We start from the raw sequence: 11,726 nt of genomic DNA, 5'->3' as shown, positions 1-11,726 counted from the left end.
ATAAGAGGTATAATAGGAAGGAAATCTCAAGATTATGTCAGCAAAATTTGAAAATAATTCACTAATTTATGCAATAGTTATGATACATTTATTATATGCACGCACTATTAATAGGTTACAAAAGTATTTGAATGTTGATATGTTATTGATAGTTTTTATAGATTTTTAGGTTACAAAAGTATTTGAATGCTGATACGTTATTGATAGTTTTTATAGATTTTAGTCAGAAATGTACTGGTACTAAGTGAGAGCATTTTTATGTTCAGTCGATGTCAAGCTATCGTTCCATAATATATATATATATATATATATATATAGTATTAATATCATATTATTCATGAAACTTTTGAATATTTTTCAAATTCAGAGAATTTAAGATAAAAATTGATATAAAAAATTATTTTGAAATTATTTATTAAATTATTTAATATTAATTTATTAAAAAGTTATTAAAATATTGAATTTTCGTTATTCATGAAATAATTAAATATTGTTAATAAAAATAAGAAATATTTTTTAATCTAACTTAATATATAATAAGTTAATAAGAGATGATATAAAATTTAAAATGAAATTTCTTTTGTTTTTTTCTAAGATAAATTTTCATTAGAAAAAATCAATCACAATTAAATCAAAAATAAGTTATCATAATTATTACATATGTTAAAAAGTTCATATAACTCATTATATTTTTCAAATATAATTTCTACATATTTTGTTCATTCGTTCGTTATGAAAAAATGATTAAAAAATGACTATATTTAGTGATTGAAATAATTTGTATGAAGAATATTTAATAATAAAAGGCAATAAAAAAGGCAGTTAAATACTGATATGTATGCTCTTACAAATGCATACATATAGATATGTTACATAATATACATTATATAATATTAAAAATTTTTTACTATTCTGAAATATAAAGCTGAATAGTATGATATATATACAAGAAAAAATTATTTAAAATGTTATTCTTAGCAAAATATTTCAAAATTATCAAAATCAGTAAGATTTTATTTTTCTAATTTTCTTTATAATTATTTAATTTTTTTTTATAAAAAAATAAAAATATAAATTATTTATTAATTTCATACAGTTAAATTAAATATATCAATAGATTATAAATATACATAATTATTTATACATCATTTATTTTTTACTTTCTACCATTATAATATGATAACCAAATTTTGTTTTAATTGGTGGATCTGTGTAGATTGGAGAATTAATAGAAGAAATAGGTAATGCAAATGCAGCTTCTTGAAATGGACCTATCATTGATCCTCTAATCATCCATCCAAGATCACCCTTAAACATTAAATATTTATAGTTTAATTTTTTATATATATATATATGTATATTATATGTATATTACATACATGCAATTATTTAAAAATTAATATTTTATATATTACAAATAATAAGCATTACATTACCCCAGATCTTGCTTTGTCTTCACTATAAATGGCAGCCACTTCATTAAATTTCCCTCCAGCTTTTAATTTTTCTAAAGCTTCCAAAACTTTTGATTGTTTTTCACATAGTATGTGTCTAACCTTTATAGTAAAATAATTAAAGGATATATAATAATTATATATCTATATAATAATAATAGATCTATTTTTATATAAGTAGGATACAATTATTTTTTAATATACATTTAACATACCTTTACAGCATTCCCAGCATTTCCTTTTTTTTTCTCTTCTTTTCCATTGTTAGTTTCTACAGTTTTAGATTTATTTGCCTTTGAAGTATTTGTGCTTTTTTTTGGTGGCATATTTGAATTTCTTATTTATATAAAAATATTAAATTAAAAATTGTAAGTTTTTATTTCATATTTTTTTATTTAAATTTTATTATACTATATAATATTATTTATTATACTATATAAGATATATATTATACTATATATTCATGATTCGATAAGTTTATTTCATATTTTTTATTATCATATTATATTTAAATTTCTTATATTATATTATATTATTATACTAATATATATTATATATATATTATATATATTATATATTATAATATATTTTTATATTACAATATAGTAATTTAGTAGTAGTTCTATAATAATAATGTGTTACTATGTATATATATAGTAGTATCATATAACTTTTTTATATTAAAATCTTATAAATTTATTAACTTATACAAAATTTTATTAATTTATAATTAGTGAATAATAATATTTATAATATTTTTTTTTAATAAAGTTTGATTTTTAATAAGATTTGTAATTATTTCTATAAATTTTGACTATGAATTCTTCTTTAAATTTCTATCTTATTCATTTAATTCATATTTTCACTTAATTTCTTTTGTTTAATATTGAAAATCCTTTTTCATTTTTATTAATTTGTATTCACTTTTAAAAGTTATACTTTTGTTTAAAAAATAATTTAAACTTTACATTAATAAAATTTGTTTAAATTAATTGTAAATAGCTTAAATATAAGCAATATAACCTCAAATTCGTATATTTTTTTTATTATTTTACATATATTATTTTTATTTATTATTATTATAATACTTACACATTATTTAATTAATATTAAAATTTATAAATTATGTATATTTAAATCAATTTTTTTACAACTTCTTTAATTTTATTTTAATACTAAAATATGAATATAAAACATAGAACGATATAATTCTCGTTTTCTTCTTATTACTATTAGTAAAAACAATATTACCAAATTTAACATTATTTTATATCAAAAGTATCTAAAGAAAGCTGTAAATATTTAGTGATCAAGAATTATTTTATTCAGCATAAGTTGGTATCTATACAGTGTTGAATGTTCTATTTTTGATTGATAAAATTATTTTTATTATAATAGATATAATTTAGTAAGATGTTAATTATTCGAAATAGAAAATTATTTTAAAATATTCTATTTGTAAAATATTTTCTTTCTTGTAATCCCTCTTTCTAAATTCAAAATCTATTAATTTTCTATAGTTCATGATTCGATAATAGATTAGTTCTATTAATAAAAATTATTTCCCATTAATTTTTATTTATATATAGGCTATTAATGAAAGTGTCTTGTTGTTGCAATTAATAACAGAATATAAAAAATCAAAAAGCTTTTAACAAAATTTATGATCTATTTTTGTTATAATGTAAATAAGAATAATATAAATAATTTAAGTTGAATGTCTTCAAAAATTTTAAGGATTATGCATGATTTATTAAATTTCTAATTTATTACAACAATAATGATTAAATTTAGAATTTTTAAGAGAAAACTTTCTATTGAGTTCTAACTTTCTCTTTGCTAATATTATTTAAATTGTTTATTTGAAAAAATATGTAATATTTTATATGCCCACGAATAATTTAAATTTTGCTCTCAATTCTCTCAAAAATATCAATATGTTAAAGCTTTTTTTAACTCATAGAAATAACAATATATATTATTCTGTATTCGCTTTAGGATATTATGAATATGATTATATTAATTGAACTTCTATTTTTATATTCGATTATGTTTAATAAAAGTCTTATTAATTTAAGATTAAATTAAAGTTAATTTTAATTAAAAATATTTTTTAATTAAGTTTTAATTATATATCGATTAACAGTAGTGTTTATTTTTTTATTCTTTATTGAAATCGATAATTAGTATTAGTAATTAATAATAATAATTAGTAATGTGTAAAAAACTTGCATAACACTTTAATGTGTAAAAATCTTTCTTTCGATGAACATATCTTAAAATATTTTAAATATCTTAAATATAATCTTTGCACAATCAATAAAATCAAACAATGTAATATTATATTTTTTTTTTGTATTTCGTCATTTCTTTCAAAATAATTATATAGCAAAAATATTATTATAATAAAAAATTATTAGTTTAGAAGATTTCATTATAAATTTCATTGTAAAAAAAAAAGAAGATATATTTAAAAATTTAAATAGAACATATATATAGATAATTAAACTTAATGCGTTCAATCTTAATGCGAATTATATAAAATCAAAATAATGTCATATAAAAAATATTTAAAAAATGCGAAACACATATGTAATTTTTGAACCAATAAACACTTAAGAACATTTTTGGGTTCTAAATCAAAATCTAAAAAAATTTAAAAAAAGAGAAAAAATTTTAATATTCCGAAGTAAAGTTTGCTATTTCATTTTGTACAATTTCGTATTCGTAATATTAGTTTTTTTAAGATGGATTATATATATTACAATATGGTTTATATAATACAAGAAATAGCAATATAACACGGTGATTAATATATACTTACATAGAATTTGTTACGAAATTATATGAATATTTTTCATGCACATGATTCTCGTAATGACTTACATAATAAGAATTTATATATTTAACACAGAATTTATTTATTTATTTATTATTTCCATGTTGTTTTACTTCGTAGAATACTTTACGGCATCATAATGTGTAACCTGTTTGAAACAGAAGTTTTGATCTAGAGTGCAAAAAATTATTCATTATATTGATCCAATGATTATTTTTTAATAAATTAAAGTAAAATATTATAATTATGTATATTAAATTATTCAAAATGTTAATAATTCATGGAGCATCTTTGAAGAATCGATTCTAAAAGTCAAAATAAATATAAAAGATGATATACAATCGAATGAACTCTATATATTTATAATTATGAAAAAGATATTTATCACAAATTATATTTTGTGTTAGATAAAATCATGGATATCATACTTGAAAGAGATAAATTATGTAAATATTGATTTTTGAATTTTCTTTTACATGATTTTTTAATTTATACTTTAAAATTCTATATACTAAAAAAATTCGTTTTTAATTTATACTTTATATTTATATTTATAATTTATATTATATATTTTTATTAAGCATTAAGCATACAAAACAATTTAATAAATAATAAATTAAATTAAATTAAGTATATCTAACAATTTTTTAAAATACGATATAATTTTTTATAATTTTTAAATAAAGAAGAAAGAAAATCGCCCTTATTGTCCTTCTCAATCCATCATCAGCATTTGATAAATTGTCTCATTTTATAATACAAAATAAAATTACTTACTTGATAAACAATAACTTAATAAACAAGTCTCAATAGATATTTTTCATATTAATTTTTATATTTGTTTTAACCTTTAGAATCCAAATATATTTATTTTAACGAATATTGAATCCAAAGATGTTCCACAATCTATAGAAAATCTAACTAAAATATAATTTTCTTTCCATTGATGCTTACATATTTATTATAAAAAGAGTGTATAAAGACTTTAGTCTAAACAAGCTGATATACATAAAAAAAATTAACATAGATATTTATAATACCTTAAGGAATTAATAAACTTTGCAATTATAACTCGTGCATATTTCCCAAACTTTTACTAACCGCCAACTTAAATAACCCCAAATAGAAATTGTTGAAAATTTTGAATATATGTATAGAAATATACATATAAAAACAATAAAGTTTTATGAAATTATTCACGGAATGTTAGTAGTTATTCACATGTCCATAATTCAAGGTTGAAGTCAAACTCCTTGTATCTCACCAAATATACTTCCGCTTTAGCCATAAGTGGAATACATTTTCTCATAAAGTGATTTCTTTTTTCTATTAGATCTGGATACTCGACAGGATCAAAAGCATGAGGTTTCATGATAAAATCTAATTGCTTCTTTATATATTCCAAATATGATTTTATTATACGATAATTGACTTGATTAGGCTCCTCTTTACTTATCGTTAACCATACAGTTTCAAATTCGTTTATCATACTAAATGCTAAGTGAATATCATTTACATCAGCATTGGTGTTCATGTTGCTAAATTAAAATGAAGAATTATATAATATTCTATTGACAATAATTTTGTCTATATCAGTATTTCTTGATTTTTCTTTACTCACCGATAAAGATTTATCTTTCTAGCTAAAGATAAATTGAAAGTAGATTTCTAATCAGTAAAGGTGATAATTTAAAAAATTATCGGTCGATACTATGATGAAAAATTTTTTAAAAATTATTTCTAACTGACGAAGATACTGTTGTAATGAATTATGACTATGAACTGGAAAATGAACAAATAAAGGAATCCTTGTTTGTCTCCAACTAAAATACAAGTACATGTATTGTTTACAAATATTAATCAACTGACACGAAATATTATTATTTATACATATCTTATATTCATATTAAGATAATATACACTGTTGACTAAAAATATGAAAACAATAAAAACATTTTCATAAGATAGAAAATGTGTAAATTTCGATATTATAATTTTTTTATAAATAGCAATATGTAATAAATCATATAAAATTACATTATAGAATTTTTATATGATATAATTACAATAATTATTAAGTTTAGTTACTTTTCTTAATATTACTCCCTTTTTTTTAAAATTCTATCTCATTATTAAAAGAAAATTATTATTTTCAATTGGAGAATAAAGATATGAATAAAGATATGAATTTATTTATTTATCTTCTTTTTGTTTTTCTATTATTTTTTCTATTATTTCCTCAGCATAATTTTTTAAAATCATTTATCAATATTATTTTGAAAAACATTTAAATATTTGAATTCTATCTTTATTTTAAAATTTTTTTAAATGAATTTAAATACTAATTAGATAAAAAAAAAATTATATGAAAAATAGATTATATTTTGTTATATTTCATATAATACCTTTTAATTGTTTTTAACTTTATATTAAGTTGATTCCTGATTATTGTTATATAGTTCTTTTTATTTTTCTACAGAATTTATAAAATAATGAATCAATTTACTTCAATATTTTTTCAAATTATTAAATTATCATATTTTATTATATTTTTGCAGATTAATAAAAATTCAATTTATATAAAAAAAATTATATATAGTTTAAAAAATAATTTATAAAATTATAAAATAATAAAATATCAAATATATTATAGTTTTTATAAAATATATATATAAAAAATATGAGAGAAAAAGAGAGAGAGATAAATGCTCAATTTTTAAAATTTGTTTGAAAATGAAACTTTACATGAAAATATGTCATTTGATAGTTTTTATTTAATATAAGTTAGTTTTATATATATATATATATATATATATATAATTATATTTAATTTTTTAAAAATATGATAAAAGTAAAATATATTAATTAAATTTGAAAAAAAGCACGAGATATGTTTTAGAATTGCGATCTTTTGTTATCTGAATTGTTATTTTATAACTCCATTATATTGTTTTTCAATCTTATCATTAAGCATCGACAAAATTATTAACTTTAGGGATTATAGTATTATATAATATTATAATATTAAGGGATTAGATTAAAATACATAAGATTTTAAATATTAATAATATATTATATTTACAACATTTTACATACATTAGATTTTAAAAATTTCATATATTTAAAATAATCTATATATAGAATGCTAATGTATTCATGGTATAATTTTGAAGAATCAATTCTAAATATTAAGAAATACAAATACAAAAATTGATGTATAAAAATATCGATTAAGACTTATTTATTAGGTTGCAAGCAATTTCAAAGTTTGCTTTGAATGAAGCGAGAATGAACAGATGTGTACCAATATAACAAAAACAGAATAGTTTCATTCTTTTTTTATCTTGCTTTATCAAATGTAAAGTTAAATTGTTTATGTATATCTTAAATAAAAAAAATATTAACAGATATTTTTATATACGAACTTTTATATTTTACTTGATTTCTATAATCGATCCTTCAAAGTGTTTCATGAATATATTAATATTCTATAAATCTAGAAAATTGATTTATGTCTAATACATACATATTACATACTTTCTATATTGTTACATTGAATTTATTAGTAAATATTTGTTTTTTTTTTAATTCTTAGTATTAATTTCTTAAATTTTATTACAATATTTTTCAGCTCATGATTATGTGCATTATATTTTATCTTTATTCTATTATGTATATAGATCTTTATATAATAAGAATTATTAAAAATACATAACAATAAAGAAATGAATAAAAATAACAATATACAATAAATGAATATTTTTATTTAACAGTATGGAATAATGCAAAATCCTTGAATACTATTAGTATTTTAATGATAAATAGAATAACAGTAAATATCAAGGATTTTATCATATGAGTATACTTTTTTATTATAAAATTTTAATTTTTTAAAGCATTCTATTGAGCTTTTTTCCTTTATAAATATAAATTAATACTAAGAAAAGATATTTAATATAAGATCATTCAAAACATACATCGTCATACAGATTTGAGGTACTTACATATATTATTTCGAAGTTTATAGATTTTTTAAAATTAATTATTAACATTTATAAAATTTATAAAATTTTATTATTTAAATTTTAATATTGTTGTTGAAATACAAGAAAAATTTAATTATGATAAAATTATTGTTTTTTATCATTCGATCATTCATTAAATCATAAGTATAAGCAAATTAAATCATAAGTATAAAAAACAACTTTTTTGTAACTGGCCTTTATTTATTACAAAAAACATTTATAACTATATATTTTATCCTCAAAAAAACGCGCACACGCACGCACGCACGCACGCACGCACGCACGCACGCACGCACGCACGCACGCACGCACGCACGCACGCACGCACTCACTCACACACACACACACACACACACACACACACACACACACACATGTATATATATATACATATGAATATAGAATGTTAATATTCATAGGATACTAAAGGTTGATTAGAAATAAAAATAAATAAAAATTGATATTCAAAAATGTTGATTTATTTATTAAGTTATAATTTTGAAGTTTATTAATTATATAAATAGATGAAGTAAAAATTGTAATATTTTACTTTACCTCTATTTATCTCATTTCATTGATGTAAATTTAAATTGTTTATAATTTAATAAATAAACTGAATCGATATGCTTATACCAATTATATTCATTTTTGTTTCTATAATATATTCTTTAAAAATGTCCCGAATAATACTTGTATATGTATACATATGTATATTTTTAACTTTTATCTTTTGAAAGTTAAAAATTAAATGACTTAAGTTTGTATTTACATTTAAAATTTAATGAAGTAAAATTTAATCATCAATCTAAAAAATATGAAAATATGTATAAATTGTTATATTACTTAAAAGATATTATTGTCAAATTTATTAATTTACATATTTATTTTATTTCTTATACAAGAAATAATTTTTTGAATTATTATATTTTTGTTTGCACACAGCCTTATAAATAATCGAAGTGCACACAAGATGATTTTAAAATAGGTTACCGAATAAATAGACTAGAAAAAGCACCTATATATAAATTAAAATGCTAAATACATTAAATTATTTCCAAATTTTAAATGTAAAAGAATTATAATAATTTTTCATATATCCGTTTATATTATTTAATTAAGATGAACACAAAAGATGATTTGATTTCGAATGGGATATTGTATAATAAATTAATTTTTTAACAATATTAAAATTAAACAAAATTTCAATAAATTTATCGCAATAGCATTTTTCAATTTTTAAGTATCTAATTATATCTGCATTTTAAATACTGATGAGATAATACTTTAAAATACTTTTTATTTTTAAGATTTGCATGCAGATTTATAAGATTGATGTCCAATGTCTATATAATAATATTATCATATAATTATAATATTTATGGAAAATTAATAATTGCCTATTCTGTACAATCAAGATATAATTAAATATAAAACATATAAAAATAAAATATATAATAGTACTGTAGAACATCGATTATCTGAATTTTAATTATTAAAATTATTGATTATTCGAAAACAGGATAAATATACCGGATAAAATGATAATGATATATTTAAACATTTCCTATAATTAAAAAAAGAAAATATACACGTGTAATTTGAAGTGAACATATTAAGTAATATTTGTTTACATAATATACATGGTATATATACACATTTATTAAATTTAAGAATATTTAAAATATACAAATTTGTTTCACAATTTGATTTTTTTTAACCGATTATCTCTTTATTCAAATGTATTTGTCTTTCAATTAATTCGGATAATTGATATTTTATTATAATTATTTAATAAATAATTATTTAATTATTTAAATGTTATAGTCCCTTATAATTCGATAACCTATTTTGAAATTATTTTATATATATTGCATAATTTTTAATTTGATTAATTTATTATTTTTCATTGTTTTTCGATTTAATATTTTCAATTATATATAATGGACGGATTTAATAATATGAAATAAAATAAAGTTTCTAAATGTTTATTATGAACAAGCGTGGAAAAATTTTATATTATATATATGAATATTTTTTGTATCTATATAATATAAATTTTCATGGTATATTCTACAGTAAATAATATTAAAGTGAGTAACATGAGGTAAAGGGAATTATTCCTTTTCCTTTATTTTTTCATTAATATCTATTAGAATTGAGATTATAAACAATTAATTATCAAAATAATGATTACGAAATTATAAACGAATTTTGATAAAAGATGAAACATAGAATTAAAAAAATAAACATAAACATAGACTTGTTTATTTATTTTTTAATTAGAAAGTTTAAAAAATTATAAGTTTAATAAAGTAACTTTTACTCATATAGAGTAAAATAACAAATTAATTTAAATTATATTTATTAGAATATTTAGTATTTATATATAGTAAAAGATAACGTTAAAATTTATATAATAAATGATTATAAATCATTATTTATTATTTTTCTTTTTGTAATTAATTAACGATTAATTCAACAATTTGTACAAATATTATACATACACATATTATTATATTCTTTATATAATCAAAGCTTTATAATCTATTTCACCATCATTTGTTACATGTTTTATATTTTTTTATATATATTTTATGATATAAACAATATATAATTTTATATTTAAATAATTTTTTTTATATGCGAGTTATTTTTGTTATTTTGTAATTATCATTAGTATTTAATATTTGCAAAATAATATAATATTTAAATAAGTATATTAAAAATATTATATATATTTCTGTAAAAAATCATATTTTCAACTTTTATTAAATTTTTTAGTATTTAATAGATAAAGAAACAAAAAATTATAATTATTCATAAATATTCATTTTATGTTTTAAAAATAATAATATTTTAATTGTTAATTTATTTTTTTTATAAGAACTAATAATTAATTAAAAAAATAGCATATATATGATATTTCACATTATATATATATATATGTATATGTACATATATATATATATATGTATGTATATATATATATATATATATATATATGTTATTTTACATTATTGTTATCATTTTACTTTGCCCCATGTTACCCTATTACTGTTAATATTGTTAATATAAGAGTATTAAACATTTTTCTACCAACCATATTTATAAATATTTATATTTTTAATTTTAAAAAATTTGTATAAATCTTTTTATCTCATATTGAATCATTATTGATTGTAAAATATCATTTAATATCAATAATCGTATAAAATAATCTTAAAATCTTAATATTAAAATTTTTATTATTTATGTAGATGTCATGTGGTTATTACTCTACATGTAAATTTTTAATAAATCATATATCATTGATATTACAACAAAAAAAAAATTGAAATATATACAAATAACAGTATTTTAATATTTTTATTATGACACAAATCATAAATAATATATTAAACACATTAT

The 11,726-nt window shown here is 17.6% G+C and overlaps 2 protein-coding genes across 2 annotated transcripts; both read right to left on the bottom strand.

Moving 5' to 3' along the window:
• Nucleotides 1–1,134: 1,134 nt before the first annotated feature.
• Nucleotides 1,135–1,877, bottom strand: LOC122719240 (peptidyl-prolyl cis-trans isomerase NIMA-interacting 4). The gene is made up of 3 exons (XM_043944895.1): nucleotides 1,670–1,877; nucleotides 1,437–1,556; nucleotides 1,135–1,308 (listed from the first exon to the last, which is right to left on the bottom strand). Exons 1-3 carry the CDS (start codon nucleotides 1,778–1,780, stop codon nucleotides 1,150–1,152), a joined length of 390 nt encoding a protein of 129 aa, XP_043800830.1. The 5' UTR covers nucleotides 1,781–1,877; the 3' UTR covers nucleotides 1,135–1,149.
• Nucleotides 1,878–4,294: 2,417 nt separating this feature from the next.
• Nucleotides 4,295–6,030, bottom strand: LOC122719241. Its single transcript, XM_043944896.1, has 3 exons — nucleotides 5,915–6,030; nucleotides 5,558–5,831; nucleotides 4,295–4,441 (listed from the first exon to the last, which is right to left on the bottom strand). The coding sequence occupies exons 2-3, from the start codon at nucleotides 5,825–5,827 to the stop codon at nucleotides 4,403–4,405; spliced, it is 309 nt and encodes a 102-aa protein (XP_043800831.1). The 5' UTR covers nucleotides 5,828–5,831; nucleotides 5,915–6,030; the 3' UTR covers nucleotides 4,295–4,402.
• Between the last annotated feature and the right edge of the window lie 5,696 nt (nucleotides 6,031–11,726).

Source organism: Apis laboriosa, unplaced genomic scaffold (genome assembly GCF_014066325.1).
Source record: "Apis laboriosa isolate Shangri-la unplaced genomic scaffold, ASM1406632v1 scaffold71_cov137, whole genome shotgun sequence".
Taxonomy (NCBI): domain Eukaryota; kingdom Metazoa; phylum Arthropoda; class Insecta; order Hymenoptera; family Apidae; genus Apis; species Apis laboriosa.
The sequence above is the reverse complement of the archived record's forward strand: the minus strand, read 5'-3'. Positions and strand labels throughout refer to the sequence as shown.